We start from the raw sequence: 20,091 nt of genomic DNA, 5'->3' as shown, positions 1-20,091 counted from the left end.
ATCAAGCAGTATAGTACCTCCTCTGCACACGCTGCCACAAATTGTCGTGGTTCTACGGTAGGTGATCAGCAACCGCCTCAACCATGAAGGCTAGACATGGGCAGCACCCTAGATCAGCCAGTGTGGGTCCTTTAAGTCCAGACTGCAAATGTCTGAGAGCCAGTTCACTACAAATATTTGGAGAGGAACTCCCTTCTCCCAGAAACGTTTCAAGGAAGGGAGCACTTGCATCATAAAATTACAAGGCAGACATATTTAAACTAAAAAAGTGACACGAATAGAAGGCAGTGGCTTGGCAAGGATTCAGGTAAGGCAGGTGGAACATGTGGCTAGCAAAGTGATGAACATTCAGGCCGTGTCCTTGCGATCAATGCATAGAAATCTCGAACTGTGAGGATGAATATCCTGTCAGACTCAAAGCATATTCCTGTTCCACTGCTTCACTGAGCTCATGGAACTAGTGTATACGTGCTGTAGAGCGTTTACAGTTTTTACAGCACAACGTACGACTTGGAGTTAAAAATCAATTGGAGTGTCGATTGAATGAGTACAGGTGACTTTTTACATCTCATTTGTTCAGGCTTGCAGAGGAGACTTCCTTCTCTAGGCTACATGACAAATCCAGCACTTCACAGATTAACTAGACCATAAGATGCAAGTGCGACGAGCATTAGCCACCCAGAGTTAAAATCTATGAAGCAGAATCAAGGGTAATATGCAAAAAATCAACTAAAAACGATATGAGGCTGTTGCGGCGAATACTTTATTGCACTGAAATTCACGAAAAAATGTTAGTATCGAGTGCAATATGATCTCAGACCACAACTTCAATTCAATGTTTGTTTCACTGAGGTTTTAGTGAAGGTGGTCTCATTTTTGAGCTGACATCACAAGCACAGCACTGTCTTGATATCAAAACGGGTGGGCTCTCAGTTGTGGTGATGATTCCTACGCTCAAAAAAGTCCGAAGGTTTTATTAGAAACAAAAACTGCATTCAGTGCCCTCAGAGAAATTAAATATCTTCTTTCCGTGGGACTAGCTTCCCCTAATGGGAATGCAGTCTCCTCATGACTGGTAAAGGTGGTACAAAAACAAGTCAGCTATTGTGAAGACATTACCTATAAAAAGAGTATTGGGGATCCCTTTAACATTCTTGTACCTGCACCTTCTGACGAGTTTTGAGGTGTTTGCAGCAGATTGTGGCAAATTTAAATTTTTGTATGCATTGCAAATTTCTAAAGGCAAAAGTTGTCGTTCATTTACTCTTATGTGATGCTTTTAAATTTGGCTATGTATGGAACCTACATCTTGGCTTTATTGAACAGGTAAGGCAGTGTACATCATTGTTACAATATTGTTGTAGGAGGAACAACACTGCTACCACCACTCATGAATTAGAATTTGTATGCAAGGCTAAATTTCACAAAGAGGCAGCCATAATGCAAAGTAGGCGTAGTAAACTAGGGGAGGGTATCCACTTAGCCATCGGTTACATTTTTGTGCAGAACGATGAAGTGTGACCTAATACACTTTGTTACAACCAAGCATCTTGACCCAACTTTAACTGCAGCATCAAATCAGGCTGTCAAAGTTGCTGCTGCTCCGTTTTTCTTTTTTTCTGCTACTTGCTTTTTTTTGTAATGTCTGCGATGATATAAAGTCTTATATACAGCCACTAAACCGGAGCAGTTTTAACTAAAAACAAAATGTTTGAACTGTTGAAGCTGTTTTGTTTTAGTAGTTCCTAATGGCAAGGAATATTCACAAAATGCAGCGCTCTTGCAACAAACGTGCTCTTCGTAGCGTTGGTTTACGATATGGACAAAATAATAAAAAAAGATCGCTACGAAAACAAAGTACGATAAGAAAGGACGACAAGTACGCCTGTCTCATTCGTTTTTCGCGTCATATTTTTGTAGCGGTCATTGCTTTTCAGGACTGTCCTCCTGTCTTTTACCCGCACGTCACAAGTGCATTCCAGCAAAGCCTGTTGCCTACAACGGCGGCCTGCAACAATCGCTGCCCGTGCAGGCATCACACTCAGCCGCCGAGCGAGTTGACCTGAAGGTCGATATCAGAGTACACTCGGTAGACAGATTGAAGTCGACCACATCACATTTCCGCATTTAAACTGTACCGCATCACCGCATTTCACAGCTATCACAATCCGAATGTGGTACTCCCAGCTTGACGCCCCGATGCACACAGTCATTCCCACATCACTGAATTCGCTACATCACAACACAGCATATCTTCGTGTGGTGAACTCTGCGGCGCGTTGATGCACGTTGTTGCTGATGGCAGCATGACTTGTACCAGGCTTGTAACATAGGGAACGCAGAACTAGTAGTAACAAACTCCGGATCAGTGTCATCTTGTTGCCGTTTGCCGGCGAGGACTCAGCCATCGTAAAAATACAGGAGGCGATGGCTCAGCACGCCGGCTCGCCCTGATCTGGTTCAGGGAAGCAGACAATTCGAATACGAGTGTTAACAGTTCGACGCTGCTTTAACGCGGTTTTAGTAACCGGCCAGGACTACGTATTACGCGAATAGCATCTACGTTGAGAGAAACCAACTCGGACGCCAAACGCCGAAGCGACCGTACCATAAAAACAAACGCACAAAGCAAATGGGTGAAAGTATAAAGGAAGTGACAAAAACGTCTTTGCCATGTGACTTTTAGCAGTAACGTCCTGACCCCGACCTGTTGTTGGCCGGACAGAGCGTCCCGTGTCATCACGCCGATTGCGTTTTCGCTATTGCTGCCGATTTGTGGTAGCTTGCGGCCGGGACAATTAAAATCAATTTTCGATGTGATTCCCGCCTCGCATCGCTGCAAAAATATCTGTGAGGCATCTGCACAAACTACTGAAGCCAATTATATCATTTTTTAGTCGTCGAAATTTGGTTTCAGTACTCCTTTGATGCACCGTTAAACTGGTCGCTGTTGACATACCGAATGTATGACACTTGCCGGTTTTTGGTGCCGCCTGGACGTCTCGTGTGCATGCAGGGCGTTTAGCAACCGTGGGACTTCGGCATTGTTTGCTCGCCCCACAGTCCCCAAGAAATGCCCGCCAGGAGGCACTTCGATCTTTAGAAAATGGCCGACCCGGCAGAATTCTGGGCTATAGCCCTGCAAGCATGCCTGCAAGGCTCTCGACGGCGTTTTGTACACGCCTTTCACATTTACGGATTCAAAGTGAACAACACTGTATTCCAGGGGAAAGATAAACACTTGGGTGAAGATTGCATGTAGTCCTGCCTTCCGGGGGGTGCGGCAACAGCCTTGTCACTACCGCACAGAATGTTGCGAGGGAACATTGTAACACAAGGTACAAACGTAGAGCGAAAGAAAACCAGACAGAACGAGTGAGGCGCAGAACATTGGCTTTACTTGAGCAGCGGAAACAAAACATCAATGGCACAGGAGACACATTAGCCACAGCACTTCGATTTCCGGAGGCTTACGGCACGGTGGGACGAACAGCTGCCCACTTGCTGTCGTGAGGGCTCCTCGAAGGTGACTGGCGGCGGCTGGTTTCTCCTGGCTGTCGGCACTCCCGTCTGGCGACTCCCGGAAGTATGGTGGCTAGAAGGGGGCAGTGGCGTCAATGCGCTGGCGTCGCTGACGTGAAAGCGATCCTTCGTTTTATGACGCGGCCGCAGTGGCCGACGCCCTTGGAGACGAAAGCACTCCCAATAACTCCCCAACCATGCCTGATATCGTGAAATGGGAACCGCAAAGCGCCTATTTGGCGAAGCACGAGATTGCTGGGGCTGACAATGTTGCAGCGTTTAGAGTTTGTACCATGGATCACCAGAACCTTGCATTCGAAAAAGTCGTTTTCTTCACTGCAATCGAGATGAGAAACAACTTTTTTTGAGCCCATTGCAGGTGACGCTCGCAGGCGTCAGATGGGGTGGAACCCTATTCATGAGTCCCATACCTTCACTGCAATCAAGTGCCGTGTTGAAGGGAAAGTGTTCGTTCAAGCCACAATTGTGAATAACTTCTAGGCCACTAACCGTGCAATGGCGCAAGAGCTGCTTGTGGTAGCGGATTCCTACCTGATTCCGTGCAAAGGATCATGCCCAGCTTTCTCGCTCAAAATTACAACCTCTCAGGAACCTAGAAGAACCACTTTAGGAAAATTATATTTGGCATAAAGCCAGAAGTCAACGTGGAGATTAAAACGCTAAAAGAAGATTTCAGGTTTCTGAATATTTTTTTGTGTAATTTGCTGTGAAATCTAACTCCGCATGCATTTCTAGGGGATAGTTCCCATGGCTCAGTAACCCAGTCGCGCAACGTGCGCGACTTGAAACTGTGCACAAAGCAAGTATTCACCCCAAATATTAGCTGTGCAAACGAACTTCTCATTTCGCTAAAAATTGCAGAGTAATCACTGTTGAAAGGACTGCCATCAGCGGAAAAGCTGCACATGTTGGCGAAAAGGGTGAGTTTGCTGCTGACCCCAAACGCCAAGAAAAGACCTGTGGTGAGATAAAACCTGTGGTGCTAAAATTAAGAGTGCTGTATTGGCAGAGTGAAGTAGTTTGTTTTTCTTCTCAGGCGCAAGTGCTGGTGTATGCAGGTATACTCACGTACTTTTTCACTCTTCGTACGTGTTTGTGTAAATGTCAAAAAATGATACATGGCAATTTATTTTTCGTTACCGAGATTGAACACTGCAGTACTCAAATGCAAACGTTTTCCATTGCATTTACAGTTAGGCCTTGACATTTGTGCAGTTTTTAAATAAAATAAAGTGCATTTACTGCTAATTCTCCTTGTTGCAGACTTAATCCATTTTATATTTGCTTTCAGTAAAATGTTGGGAGTCTAAATATGTACAGGAGAGAAATTCTGTACGTCAAAACTGAACAATTTGCGCTTTCTACTAGTTCAAGTGAAAGGCTGCAGTCGCAGATGCAGACCCTTTGAATTTCTGTTTCCTTGTGGTCGTTAGTATACGTTCGGCTTAAAAAATGGTGGTTTTCGTGCTTTGTGTGTTTATGCAAACGAAACGGGTATGGTCTCTTCTTTGTATTGTGTCTAAAATAACGTCAAGTACAGAATGGGAAGCGTGGAGTACAACATGGAAGTCGGGAGCGAAAGATGCGTGACGTTCGGGATCGCATAGGTAATGCGTATGGGAACAGAACGCGTCGAAGAGCTCAGTGAGAGTTGTGAAGTATAAGCCACTTCAAGCCCCTTGCGTGCTTGGTAAAATTACACTTGGGCGTGCGGCGAACTTCTCGGGCATCGATGATGATGATTAGAGGCCCTCCCTTTGTCTCGGAACTGCAGCGCCACCGTGCACCACGCATGAACCGGCGCATAGCTTTGGACCGGCCCTTGGCGTCACCTGCCCCTTGTAGCCACCATACCCCGAAGCGTTTACCTAGCGTATACCTCGGTGGTGCAACACCGCACAGTATTTCGAAAGTTCGCTGGCAAGAGAAGTACCACGACCCGACCCGGTGGCTCAGTGGCTAAGGCGTTGCGCTGCTGAGCACGAGGTTGCGGGTTCGATTACTGGCCGCGGCGGCCGCTTTCCTGGTGGAGGCGAAAAGCAAAAACGCCCGTGTGTACGACATTTCGGTGCACATTAAAGATCCCCGGGTGGTCAAAATTGATCCGGAGCCCTCCACTACGGCGCGCCTCATCGCCTGCGTTGCGTCGGCGCGTTAAACCCTACAATCGATCAATCAAGAGAAGCAGCGCGCGGTAATTCAAACAAAACAACGCGAACGTTGACAGGAGAATCCCTACTAGATAGATACCTGGGTTCTTTTGGGGTGGTTTTTATTATGCGTGTCAGACCGCGTTTGCGGAAACTTTGTTTTGCTGTGTGGTCCGGCCGAATACAAGTTAGGGTTCCGCAAGATATCGAGCAAAATGCCGAGAAAATGCGGTTGAGCCGCGGGACCGAATGAAAATTCCATTTTTGTGTATTATGGTCAAGCAAAGAATTCAGTAAATATCGACCGATACAAATAAAAAGTAGATCGTCGTCGACAGCAATGTACAGCGAATCGCTCGTCTTAACAAAATCTGACACTCACGGTAGGTGGGAGTTTGCAAACCCCGAAAAAAAAGGGGGGAGAATGGGGAAAAGCCGCCACTTTGGAGCTTACTTTCCACACGTCTGAAGCCGCTGAACAAGTGAACACAAGTCGGAGGGCCGCCGCGATGGGGAGAAACAGCTACCTCGGGGGAGCAAAGGGTGCTGTCAGGCTTTCCGTTGGACCCATTCACGTCCAGGGTCCAACGTTTGGTCTCCCAATTTCGCACACGGCCCTGATCAGGGCACATTTGGTCTTTTAGGGGACTCAGTGGCCTTCGCGAGGCCTAAATGCTGCAGTTAATCATATTTTCTTCCATTTTGGCTAGAAGCATACTGTAATCTGACAGTTTCAACGGCAGTTGTTACACTTCCCAGGTCTTTACAAAATGCAGTGATGTCGTCCACATATGCTCGCAGTTAGGCCTCACACTGAAGAAGCTTAACCGCTTGTATACGTTCGTTTCCCAAAATTTTCAAACATAACGCCTCGATGTAACGACCAAAGAGGAGAGCACTGAGGGGGCAGCCCCGACGCATCGAATGCTGCACGCTTCCTAATACCCGTGCCACACGCACACGAAAAATGACATTAATGCTTAAAGGAGCCATGAAGACAAAATACAAGTTGGGTTTGTTAGAAAGACTGCTTAGTCCCGATAACAATGATACCAATATCATCGCAATCTTCGAACAAATAACGGAGATATTAAAGAAAACGTGTGAAGCAGTCGCGACCCCCTAGCCAATTTCCCGCAACTTTTCTATGACGTCACGGAACCTTGTTTGTGTGATTGGCTGCCGCCTAACTCACCTGTCGCGACGACACATCACTGGACGTCTGTAATGGGACCTGTAGTTCCATTTGACCGCATCACTTGAATGCTAACGTGCAGTTAAGGCACTGAAAATTATGTTTTATTGTTGGCCCGTATGACGTCATTCTTGCTCATAACACGTCACTGTGGCGCAAAATTTGAAAGTTTTTAAATAATTCTTGCTTTTTTTCGTTCAAAAAACATCTTTTGTGGCTGTAATGGAGCTGAGTGAGATACTGTATCCTAGTTCTTTCAAATTAAACGAAGTTGTATTTTCTCTTCATGGCTCCTTTAATGCCTGAAGTTTTAATGCCAATAATTCGCTGCTACGCGCAAAAATCTAATGCCATTCGCTCTAATTTCATTTTAGGTTTAAGGAGTTCCGCACAACTCATTTACCTTCGCGAATGCCTTACATCTGCCTACTCTCGAACGCGATGAGCACCAAATGAAGCCAATGAAACTCTCAGCACCAGAGTGTTGACGCGGAAATGTAGCTGAACTTCGAAATAAGACGAGCGAAGTTTTGAAGAAGACGAAGTTCACTAGAACAGAGGCAAAAGTAAGAACATCGCGTTACTCTTCGTGTTAAATTTTTCGGATTTGGCTACGGCTGGCCGGCGACGGCATGCTGAAACCACTTTTAGAAACGGCTCACACCATTTTTGAGAAATTACTATTTCTCATAATTTTTTTTCGCAAAAAACAGTTTTAACCCTTGTAAGGCGTTTTCCTCTACGTTAAAGACTTCTAAAATATGAGTGAATTTATCTTTTTGGTCATGATCACCATGATCATGCCTAACACTTTTATGCCTCTGCATTTTCGCGTGTAGCACAGCCCGCCCAATTAATGACATTTGTTATCTTAAGGCCTTAATCGTGTGGCACGGGTATAACCCGCAATTGCATCCAAGGCGCCAGAGCTTCACCCTGCCTCTGTTTACGTTCTCGAGGTCCAATGGGAGCACTGATCACGATCAGCGTCGCAGCACTCGAGCACACACCTGGCTTTGTGTACATTGGTGAATATTGTTCGGCCTTTGGTGCCACACGTCTGATGTGTCCCTATTAATTGCCGTATTACTTTCTGTGTTCTATGTGCGGAGACTTTTAAAAAAACTTTTGTAGTCAACATTTGCCAACGAAATGGTACGGTATGATTCGTTTCATTATGCCTAGTAAAACAGTGGTGCTAGCACGCTAACAAAAGCAGCACTGTACCCATCGGGGCCGGCGAACTCGCCCGGGATCAAGTTTTGGATTGCCCTTTCTACTCCATTAAGCGTCATTTTCTGTTGTAATACGCCTCTGGTTTCGTCGTCCAGCCTAAAAACTGGGCAGACGAATTCCTTGTGGAACCCTCCATATCCACCGATCGGTAAATTCTAAAACCGCATGTTCGATGTCTTCCTTCTGCGTCAATAAAGAGACCCTGCAACAATTTTCCAAACTTTTCTGTAAATCTTAAAGGCTTTCGAACTATAGTCAACAAGCACATCCAGTACTTAGAATGGGGTGTCATGAAGTACATCAGCCAGAAGTAACTGATACATGCTCACCAGATAACTTAGAAATCCATGGGGTTGGAGAGCACTCAAAAAGCACTCCCAAATAAGGAAAAGTAAGCTACCTCTGTCGCTCAAAAGAAAATCTACAGCCAGTGCATACTGGCGGTGATGACATACGGAGCTGAAACTTGGCGCATTACTAAACAACTGGAAAGCAAACTGGAAAGGTCGCCTCAACGGGCCATGGCACGAATAATGTTAGGAATAACACTCCGGGACAAGAAACGAGCAAGTTGGATGAGAGAACAAACTAGAGTTGACAATATCATAGTTCAAATAAAGAAAAAGAAACGGACTTGGGCTGGCCATGTAGGAGACGAACCGAGAATCGGTGGACAATTATGGTCACAGAATGGATACCAAGAGGTGGGTATAGAAGGGGAAGGCCGACAACATGATGGAGTTATCAAGTGCGAAAGCTTGGGGGTAAACTGTGGACTCGAGAAGCGGTTGGAGGTCAGTGGGAGAGGCCTTCGTCCTGCAGTGTTGGACGTGGGAAGGCTGCTGCTGCTGCTGATGATGATGATATCTGTACTGAATTCCCCTCTTTTGCTCTGTAGCGTTCATTGCTCCACGTGCAAGTTCGCAGAACGCGCGCAGACTGACACTGACGCGCGGGCGAGTTCTAGTTGGCGTGGTGTTGCCATAAGCACCGACTGATTGCGGGTACAATCCCGAATCAGCCGACCCTTGGCCTGGTGCGAAAACGCCTCTTACGATACAGCACGAACCAGGCAAGCTCTAAAGTTGGGGAAAAAGCGCATCGCATTTGAGCGTATCCGGCGCCGCGGGGACGTTCATCCACCGCGTACGCCTCGGCTAGTGATCGTTACTATTCGACAAGATGGTAGAAGATGGTAGATACTATTCGACAAGCCGACAAGATGGCAGAAGAGCGGTATGCCGATTACTGAGATATCGAGAATGTCGAGCCAACGGTAAGGTCGGATGCCAATCATGTTGTTTCACAGAACCGAAGCCGGAACTACTTTAATTGTAATCTTGGACATCGTCCAATCACAGCACACCTGGTGTGGTTAGTTATTGCGGCCGCCACTGCTGTGTAATTATTGCGGCCGCCGCAGACCGCGGAGGGTAGTTTTTTCTTCTTTCAGGCTCTATAAAATAAATGTCGCCTTATCGACCGGAAAAACGAGGAAAAGTGTGTTTATTTGAGCCAGAATACTCAATGCAAAAAAAAAAGCATAAGCTTGACAAATTCCCTTCAGTGTCCCTTTAAGCGTCAGCCAACTACACGCGCCATTCCCCATCAATGAAGTTCACGGCCATCCTGGCAGCGTAGGCGATAGGAGAAACAGTCTCCGACTATTGCCGCTGCTTTTATGCGCTAGTGGTAAGTAGGTACCACGAGCTGTTGCGTTGGCATTTTGAATATGCCTGCACCGCATAGCAAAACACTTAGTCGAAATAGAAGCTAAAACAAAACCTACTACAAGTGGTGAGGGATATTATTTTATCTCTTCGAACTGCGGTACGTGGCTTCTAAAGCCTATGCGCTGCGCACAAAAGTTCCCCATAGATATTATTTATTTCGCATTTACATGTCCCTGAGTCTGCTTTTTTAGGCAAAGGCATAGCCTCACGAAGCCCGTTTCACTGAACGCGATGTCGTAGTGAGGCAAAATCAAACGAAACCAATTTTACATGTTTGAGCATTATCTGGACTTACATGCAACTGCTACTACTGGGAGTCGTATACATTTATTCCCGGCACCCTGATTTCTGGAAATAGGCCAATTTACTGTTACACGGTCCCGTTAAGATTTTTATGATAGCGAAATTTAATTAATTGTGTATACCACATATAATTTTTTTTTTGTTTTGGCAAAATCTCCAGAATGACCCATGGTATATGAATCCAATTTCATGGCCGAAGACTTCTATGAAGAGAACGGTCCTCGTACAAGCGTAAAAAATGTCCATGACAGAATTGTCGCACGTTAAGCGTCTGCTTTAGCAGGCACATGCCGTCTGCCACGGGTGAGCTCGGAAGAAGCCACATTGAATCGGGGTCTGTTTCGTTTTCGCGCCGTTCTTCTCAAAACATGGGAAAAAGCGACTGAAGGCCCGTATGAGTGAGTTACAGGTGTCCTTGCAGCTCATGGCTGGCGCACAGGGTTTATTCCGTAGTGTCAGATTAGGCGCGCGTCTCGTGAGATGGCGCTGTGGCCGCCCCGCAGCCCGTGACACAGTGTTCACAGCAGGGGCGCTCTTGCTGGCGCAGGCTCGGCGGGCATGGCGGCCAATAGGAGTGGCGGCGACTACATTTCGGAAGTGCCGGCGGTGCGGGCCTTCTTCTGCTGCGTGTACGCGCTCGTCTTCATCGTGGGCGTGTCGGGCAACGCCCTCGTCTGCTTCGTGGTGCTCCGGCAGCGCGCCATGCACACGGTCACCAACCTGTTCATCGCCAACTTGGCCCTCTCGGACATCATGCTGTGCGCGCTCGCAGTGCCATTCACGCCCCTGCACCAGTTCGCCGGCTGGTCCCTGGGCGCCGCCGTGTGCCGCCTGGTGCCGTACGCGCAGGGCGTCAGTGTGTACGTGTCGTCGCTCACGCTCACCGCGATCGCCGTGGACCGCTTCTTCGTCATCATGCACCCGTTCCGGGGCCGGCTCCGGCTTCCCCTGTGCGGAGCCCTCATCGGCTTCATCTGGCTCGCGGGCGGGCTGCTGACGCTGCCGTACGGCCTCTTCATGGCGGCGGACGGCGCCCGCTGCGAAGAGCGCTGGCCCTCAGAGCAGAGCCGCCGCGCCTTCAGCCTGTGCACCAGCTCGCTGCAGTTCGGCCTGCCGTTCGCGGTGATCAGCTTCTGCTACATGCGCGTCTGCTGCAAGCTCCGCGAGCGCGCGCGCGCCAAGCCCGGCGCCAAGTCGCTGCAGAAGGAGCAGTTCGAGCGGCGCCGCACGCGCCGCACCAACCGCATGCTGGTCTCCATGGTGCTCATATTCGGCGCCTGCTGGCTGCCGCTGAACCTGTACAACCTGGCCGTCGACTTCTCGGAGCCCGCGCGCGGCTGGCACTTCGCCAACGCCTTCTTCTTCCTGGCGCACGCGATCGCCGTCAGCTCCACCTGCTACAACCCCTTCCTGTACACTTGGCTCAACGACAGCTTCCGCAAGGAGTTCAAGGCCGTCCTGCCGTGCTTCGCGCGCCGCCGCCAGCAGGACGACGACGCAGCTCAGCACGGCGTGCGCTACGTGTGCGCCACCGAGGCCGTGAGGCTCCGCCCGGATCAGCTGTGAGTCCCTCCGACGGTGCCAAGGCTGTCTGCTAACAGCAGCACGTGCGGTCGCGCTGGACGATCGCTGTCGAGCCACAGGCACTGAGAAGAAGAAACCAGACCACTGGTCGCGTGGCCGCGCTGCTCCTTGTGTATCCCCAGTTGACCGTAAGACGTGCGAAAATGTATCTCTTGTGTACGTTTTTAACTCCGCTACAGCTATTAAAGCCGGCTGCGAAATTCCACTCAACCCAGGCAAGTGGATTCCGAAAGTTCTCTTTAGCGATGACGGCTTTTATGGACGGTGTGGTGCTCAGCCGCTGCACAGCGGTGACGCAAGCGGCTGCCCGAACGTCGCTCGAGAACCCTTCATTGAGAGAAGGATATATCCTGTATGCGAGTATCCAATAAATAACCTTGTTCTCCCATGACGGCGCGACATGAAGTAGGGTGGTCAAATGCATTGGCTTTCTGCGTTGTGGCTGCTTCCATAAAATAACCACTTTCAAGGATTCGCAGATAAACCCTGGGTCTACAGGCATACAGTCATTCCATGGACCTGAACTAATGACGTTTGAAAAATGAACAACCCGCCCTGAGAACTGGAGCCACTATCCTTGAATTTGAGGAGCCCTGTGCCTAAAAATAACTTCTATATGGAGGCACCTAAGTTAATGACCATTTGAGAACTTCCACAAAGAGGTTACACGCCTGCAATTTGTTCGTTAAAATGATGCTTTCGGCCAAATCGCTTATTGCAATTTAATCGAGAAGCTAGAAGTCCTGTGGAAGTACGCCATTGGGCCTTTCGATCAAATATTGAGTAAGTGAATAAACCTTATTTCCGCGAACTTCAGGCGTTATTGCAAAAATAATGCTGATATGGCAGAATCTGCTTATAACCAACCGCTAATTAGAACGCGCGAGCTCAATGCAGGTATGCCATCCTGGACGCTTTAAATGGCAAGGAAAAGCGAAAGCTGGTTGTCATATCGCGACACGGATTATGTGAGGCAACAAGGAAAGACTAGAGCTTCAATCAATGACTTTATTTGAAAAAAAAAGTGAAATATACATAGTGTGAGTGCATACTTGACGCTCGCGTTCATGGCGACACATTATTGGCGGGTGTAATAAAAATGGTACTACGATAAATGAACAACCAACAAAAGTGCACGCGACAAAACAGCTTCGGCAATACAGCATGGCGTCAGAGAGCACGCAAAAAAAGGCTCACGACAAAAGATCGCAGTGACAAAAGAGCACAGCGAGAAAAGAACACAGGATAAAAGAGCATAGCAAAAAAAGAGCGAAACAGCTAGCAACAACAGTGCAAAGCGACAAAGGAGCACGGCGACAAAACATCCCGCGGGAAAAGAGAACGCTGCAAGAGCAATGCATTGAAACAGTGCGGTGCAATGGCGTGGCTTGGTTATCTGTCACCGAGGGCAGCGGGGGCCACCCCTCCACAACCTTCGTGCGTTCGGAACGCGAGGCTTTCGAGTGCTGCCCCGTTTTCATTTTGTGGCTCTTAAAAAGGGGGGAGAAAAAAAGGGCTCTGTCTCAGGAGCCAGCATAGGAGCAGCACCTTCACATAGCCTTCATGAACAACCGTAATTTGTGGCTGCTATGTTTATTTCAGTGGTGTAGAAACTTGTGACCGACCACATAATTCCTGTTGAATGTCGCGATGCGCATGCGCCAGTCATAACAATCATAATGGATATTAGTTCCCGTGTCATTAAAGTTATCATCCCCGAACGGGCAGCCATGGCTCAGGTCTGCCTTTTGTTTCGTTCTTCCGTTACATTGTGGGGCTTCAGAGTAGGGAAAGATGGCCGCACCATACAAAGGAGGCCACCGACGTCCACTCTGGAGGGCTATTTGGCAATAACGTTCTGTTTGAAAATCATTAGCAAAACCTTGAAGCATGCCTTTTACCATGGATGCTCGATCGCCGGCGCCGAGCAGCGCGGATGTGTTTAGGTTGACGATCGCTCAGTAGAGTTCCGGATCTGCGGTCCTCGCAGCCCGTGGGCTCTGACCTCTTGCGGTGTGTGCGTGGGGTCGTCGAGCACAGGCCCTCTCTCGTCTTTTGTCTTTTCCCAACAACCTACGAGGTTCAAAATCACCGTGGACGGTCACGACTTCTCAAGCTCTCCATTTGTTTCCTTATTCATTGAGCCGCCCCCGACGCTGCAAGACGCCAGACGGGTGTTTTTGGTTATGTTTTGTGTGTGGCCAACCCCAACAACAGTGGCAGATCTCCTTCCATTCCTTCAATCAATTATAAACTTTCTTTCCTCTACCCTGTCCTGTTCTTTACCCCTGAATTAGCAACCCCGCCATGAGTCGAATGCAGTTGAAGTGCCAGCTGAGCTCATATCCTGAGTGCGCTTCTGCCCTCTTCATTCTAAACCGAATAATTTCGGTCAATCTATCATTATCTTTCTCTTGCCTTAGCTTGCTGTAGTTGTAGCAGGACACCTGGTCTGTTCTGTGCTGGCAGTCCTCGGAGATGTGGCCGATGCCGTTGCAGCGGTAGCGCCGGTCCTTAGCCTCCTTGCAGTCCGTTGCAAAGTGGCCTATCCAGTTGCACTTGTAGCACTTCTCACTCGTGGGCGGCTAGTAGTCCGCCCCCACCACAGCCTCCACCGCGAAAGCCGAGGTCTTCATCTCTGCCTCCGTCTTGGAAGCACTCACAAGTCCCAGCTTGTGACGCTTGTAGCACTCCGTCTTTGCATCCACGCTCCGCCGCATGTTGTGCTAACAGCAGTTGCCGCTCCGATGTAGTTTCTGTGCGGCCCTGGTGCGGCAAACCCCCAGAAGACACGACCAAGAAGAGCTTTCCAGTTTTCATGCATACAGATTAATGGATGTACGACGAAAGCAACCATAATTGCGAGAAGGTATAACCCACAAGCAGCTTTCTTAGGCCTAAGAATGTCTTGATGCCGCATGCACCTAGGCTTTGGCGGAGATGTTATTTCGACACCAGCCACATCCAATGATTACCGGACAAATTGGGCTTTCGGTTTCCATGAACTCGACACGTTAGAGCCTTCTGAGAACACTCAAATCCAAAAGCACGTATCTAATAGGTTGTACCTCAGATGCGTTGAAGGCAAGCAACCACCTGGCAAGTGCGAACTGAATTAAGTGAGGCACATGGGCCACTACAGAACGGTCCAAAATGTTGACGGCAGCACCCGTGTCCACTAAAGCCTTTAGTGATTTAACCAGCACGACCACGTCCAGCCACAGGTAAGGAGCGTCGTGGGGAACCTTCGCTCTTACTGTGGCATTGTCCAGCACTCCCGCAGCCACAGAGGGCACGGGCAACACTGCAGAGTTTACCTCATGTGTCGTTGCTTCAGTGGCTTTGGATACCTTTTCACTAAGTACATCCAATTGGCGTGAAGTAAACTCTGCCAACAGGCGAGGGGCTTGGTAAGGTATGCGCGGGTTCCGGCCCTCGACGACCCGCGCTGGAGTTTCCCGGTCGACTAGACAGAACACCTGCGTGGCGGTCACAATCATGCGTCGAGTGACCAGGGGCACCACACAAACAGCAGCCCAGGCGAGGTGGAGGCTGCCGAACCCCGCCGTAAGGTAGCCTAGAATTAGAAGACAAAGAGCCGGCCTCCACTTGCTGTGCTGCAGGAGATTCCACAGCTGAGCTTAGAGCGCCAATTCAAGAACCGCACGGACAGTTATCGGCCGAGCGAGACGTGCAAAACGCTGAAGGTGTGGATTTTCCTGGGCATCGACAAATGCTCCAGTGCCAATAAGATCCTTCGTGTTGTTAGGAGAACCCACGATTGCTTTGTGCGTGAGTCGCTCCGCGCGATTCGCGAGTTCTTCTAGAGTCATAACTTGATGTCGCACAGGCTTCAGCTCGGCAAAGTGTACCTTCTGAAAACGGGCGTCGCCAAAGCGCCATGACTCCATGACTGCCAAACGATTGGACAGGGCAGCTATACGACCGTTGAAATCCACTAAGCAGGCGGCCATCTTCTCGTTGAGTTCATCCTTTCGTCAATGACGCTGGTATGGCAGTCCAGGCGGCACACGAGGTTGCCAAAGAGTGCTTTTAATTGGCCCGAGTACGCGTGATTCATTGCAGCAGAGTCAGATACAACGTTGGAGCTTGTCGTTGGTTGAACATAAAGCTCGCGCAGAGCCCGATCTGCAGCGTTGGCCCTGTTGTTGACACATTGGACATATTGGGTGGGGACCGGATTGCTGGGAGAGAGACCACCTCCGGGAAGCGATGTGGATGGGTCACTCGCCTGTCCGAGTCCATGGGGCAAGAACACGCCACCATCTTGGTTTGTAGTCGCGCGGCGCCCTCTTTAAGGGGACTCCTCGATGCTGGGTGCAGGCGTGGTTCAAAGCCCTAGAGGAATCGCCGTTTCCCCCTGCTTGGTGGGCAAACAGGGGAGGACCGGCAGCTTGGTGGACAAGCTGCGTGAGATAAAGCCGTGGCACAGGTGTACGAAGTTTGTGCATTCAGATAAGGTACATTTATATCCTCTGTGAAGACAAAACTCACGTTTGTTATATTCGAAGCTTTGGTATTTCAACTGCCCCCGGTGCTTTTCCGGCAGCAAAGGATGCTTTGTTCACTGCGAAATTAAATATTTATGCCAAAATTTTACTTCGCACACAAAATCGTGTGTTACACACTCAAGCAGGCCGCTTTGTTCTGCAATGCATCCACTGGCCCTGTGCAGAACAAACCCACCTGGCCCCTTTGTCAGTCGAGCGGCGTAAACATATCTCTGCACGACCCCTACCAAAGAATATGAACCCCCGACCTCCACCCCGAGCGCAGGGCCGCCCGCAGCCAAGCTCACGAATGCTTATATGGCAATCGCTCTGACGTGTCCTACACCGATGCGCCGAGCTACGCTTACAACAAAACCATGGTTGCAGTCACAACGTCCAAAAACCATGTAATTTTGTGCGCATCCATCCGTACGACGTGCCCTCGAGACGCCGAAGAACTCGCAATTGCCTTAGCCCTCATCCAATGCTCCAGCAGAGTCATCATCACTGACTCTCAAGCAACCTGCCGCAGTTTCCCTTCAGGGAGGGTGGCACCAACGACCCTACGGGTACTTCAGCGATACCGTCCATCTCACCGAGTGGCGATCGTTTGGACACCTCCCCATGCCTCTGTAACGGGCAACAACTTCGCCCACCAACAGGCTCGCGAACTGGCCCACCGAGCCCCAGAGGTCACCGCAGCTCCGACGCCACTTCTCATGAACCTATAAGGACATTACTCAATTTTACCGGACCACTAGACGAAAATTCTCGTGCCCTCACCCATCCCTCAGCAAAACTCAGGAAATAATACTGCGAAAATTACAAGCACGGGCGTACGTTCACTCGGTTTGAATGAATTTATTGTTTCCCACACAGTACGCCGCTCTATTCAAATTTGTCCACAGCTAGGTACCCTCCAGCATATAATTGTGAAATGCGCTCTCAACCCAGCCCTACCACCCCTCTCTACCCGTTCCTTTCCTGAGCTGTGGGAGACACTGTTGACCAGCTGTCAACCGGAGGACCATACTCTCCTGGTGACACGGGCCAAGACGGCGAAGGCAACGCATGGATTCCCGAACATGGGTTCCGCTCTCACATTTGCGCTTATTAAATGTTTTCTCTCTGTCTCTCGTGTGTTCCGTGATGGTAACGAGGACGTATTCAGGGCACATGTCTAAACCCAACGCTATTGTGTTGAATAAGGATGCTGCGGACGGCAAGAGGTCATTTTGTGGACTTGTTTAGCGTCTGCTTTCTGAGATAGCACTACAATACTGCTCCCAACTGCTGTCCGCATTCGCTGTGTTTCTGACCTGATTTGTACCTGACTAACTTTTGTTACCGATGATAGTAACCGTTTGTGAAAATTTGAGTATGCTGGGCAAACAGGGTCACGTAACTGGCGGTGTCGCTTATGGAGTTTGCCAGTGTCGTGCCAGACGGGTGTTGAGCTTCGACCGGTACATTGCGCGCCGTGCGCATTAGTGCTTCCGTACGTGTTCGTCCGCAACTTTCCTTGTTTGGCCCACCATTCTTACTGCTATAAAATGTTGTCCACAAAATCTAAGCTCAAATAGTTCGTTATGTAAGGTTGTAATCACTGCTTATTTGCGTTGGATTTTGGCGGCCTCAACCAATCGCTACTAACTGCGTGTAATTCGTCATGAGATCAGTGCGGGAAAGAAGCTAGGGTGTCGCATGCCTATTTCCTATTTTCCTCACTATACCACTTATTTTAGTGATGCTTGCGTTAAAATTGGTGCCAGCTCTTATTCCAACGCTTCGAATGAACCACACGCGCATAACGTCTTCATCGCCCGTTTAATAAGCGTGACCGACTCAATGTTGGATACTCTGGGCCGTATTCCGAGTCCCCCTTCCACGCCATTTGCTCCCTCCACTCGGGTAAGCGGAGGATTCCGCACTGCTTATTACGCATGGGGGAAATCTCAAGGATCTCCTCCACGAGAGGCCCGAGTGTAGGAAGGATTCAGAGTACGCCTGGGAAGCTGAAGTCACCCCATAAAAGGAAGGCAGAGTTGGGACATGGGCGATTTCCCATGCGGATGGACAGGTCAGAGTCAAAGTAGCGGATGAGAGGTGCGAATCGCGATGGAGAGGGTCTCGCGCGCCCGTCGCTGACGATGCTGCTGGCCGTCTTTGTCGTCGGCGCTGGCCATGCCACTTACGAAGCTACTGCACATGGAACGCAGCCGTAAGGCAGGGGCTGCAGTAACCACACCATTCGTCCTCATTACAATTTAATTATTTATGAATACTGCAATCCCTTAGAGGAACTTGAGGAGGTGGGTACAAAATAAATTAAGCATATAACACCAGGAAAACACATCAAACAATCGTTCGCATTAAACAATATTAAACAGACAGCACAAGACAAACAGACAAATCATCAGTCGCTTTTCAAAAAAGTAAGCGCACATAAAACAGTCAAACCGATGGAACACCCTTCGCGCTTTAAAAAAAAAAGACAAAGCAAATGCACAAACAACTATATTTCTCCTTTAATCCAGGCTAGCTGCAAAAGATGTTAATGACTTGGTCGTATTCCAGTCGTACCCAGTTCTGGTGAAAAAAGCATATTTGAAGCAGTTATTGTGGTACGGAAAGGAGTTATGGTCATGACGTTCTCTAATAGCGTAACCCGAAGAAAATAAATCAATTCATTCATTATGTATTTTATAATGGGCATTTTTTCATAGAAATAATTTAAACGTGATATACGGTTTATTTCTGGGAGTGAAGGTAAGTTTGCTCTAAGTAGCATTTCCGTTACCGAGGTTCGTTCATAGCTGTTACATATGAAGCGAACAGCTCTTGTTTGCATTGTTTCTTTGACAAAACCGCTTCTTTGACTTGGTCAGTGACCTACGTTTCATCGTCACAACCATGCTTTTACCTGACCAGACGGTATTCCGTCAAACTCTGGACTATGTTTCTAATTGATTAATGTTCGCCGGATTAAAAGCAGTCCAGATGACATCAGCGTAATCCAGTATTTAAAGTGCCATAGACAGACAGACAGAGGGAGAGAGAGAGAGAGAGAGAGAGAGAGAGAGAGGGAGAGAGAGAGAGAGAGAGAGAGAGAGAGAGAGAGAGAGAGAGAGAGAGAGAGAGAGAGAGAGAGAGAGAGAGAGAGAGAGAGAGAGAGAGAGAGAGAGAGAGAGAGAAAGCACTGTTATTTCGAACTCTCGTTTTAGCGTAGGGGAGTTGAGGGCCCGGTCGTTGACCAGTTCTTGGCGGTCACGGTCCAAGCACCTCAGGGCCTGTTCTCAGAGGGTGGGGGGCGGGGTTGTTGGGAGCAGACTCGGTCGGGTGCTGTGGCTCTCCTACATTTATATTCAAAGTTCATTTCAAAGTTCCTTTATTCAGCATTGTACTCTCATACAAAGTGGAAATAATAAGGGCAGAAACAAAAAGCTGCTAAGAAGCAACTTGACATGGTTTCTGCCCCGTTTTTGACAGCAAAAGAACAGCAGAAAAATGAATACAAATGGTTGAACTTTTTTGGATAAAAAGAGCATACACAAAAGAATAATTGTCACGTGGATGCATCTGAATACAAATACACATGTACATAAGCAGTCATATGTACACTGGGATATACATATATAATAAGAAAGTAGATACAAACACATTACATATGCATACACTCAATTAAAATATTACAAATATTTGTTTAATGTACTTGATGCAGTGGTACGTACTAATGAACATCCGTACCAAGTTGAAAAACAAACTACCTTTGTAGTAAAAACATACAGCCAGAGAAATAATAGGCCCATGTAACAAATTAAAAGCGAACATTTTCG

General features: G+C 48.5%; 2 protein-coding genes across 2 annotated transcripts in view; both read left to right on the top strand.

Moving 5' to 3' along the window:
* LOC144156368 (prolactin-releasing peptide receptor-like) overlaps positions 1-10,867 on the top strand; it is a 55,533-nt gene extending 44,666 nt beyond the window's left edge. The window contains exon 3 of the mRNA XM_077688371.1: positions 10,708-10,867. Within this exon, the coding sequence (XP_077544497.1) occupies positions 10,708-10,732 (25 nt within the window). The 3' untranslated portion in view covers positions 10,733-10,867. The remainder of the gene's footprint in view (positions 1-10,707) is intronic.
* On the top strand, positions 10,757-12,133 carry LOC144162858 (prolactin-releasing peptide receptor-like; the record flags this gene model as incomplete). Its single annotated transcript, XM_077693568.1, is given in 2 exon segments — positions 10,757-10,786; positions 10,788-12,133. Coding segments are annotated over 2 exon segments (969 nt in total), but the record flags the coding sequence as incomplete, so codon positions are not given.
* Positions 12,134-20,091: the final 7,958 nt, after the last annotated feature.

The sequence above is a fragment of the Haemaphysalis longicornis genome, unplaced genomic scaffold (genome assembly GCF_048455015.1).
Source record: "Haemaphysalis longicornis isolate Haplotype H1 unplaced genomic scaffold, Haemaphysalis longicornis Haplotype H1 scaffold_1, whole genome shotgun sequence".
Lineage (NCBI taxonomy): Eukaryota > Metazoa > Arthropoda > Arachnida > Ixodida > Ixodidae > Haemaphysalis > Haemaphysalis longicornis.
This window is presented reverse-complemented; position numbering and strand designations above follow the sequence as displayed.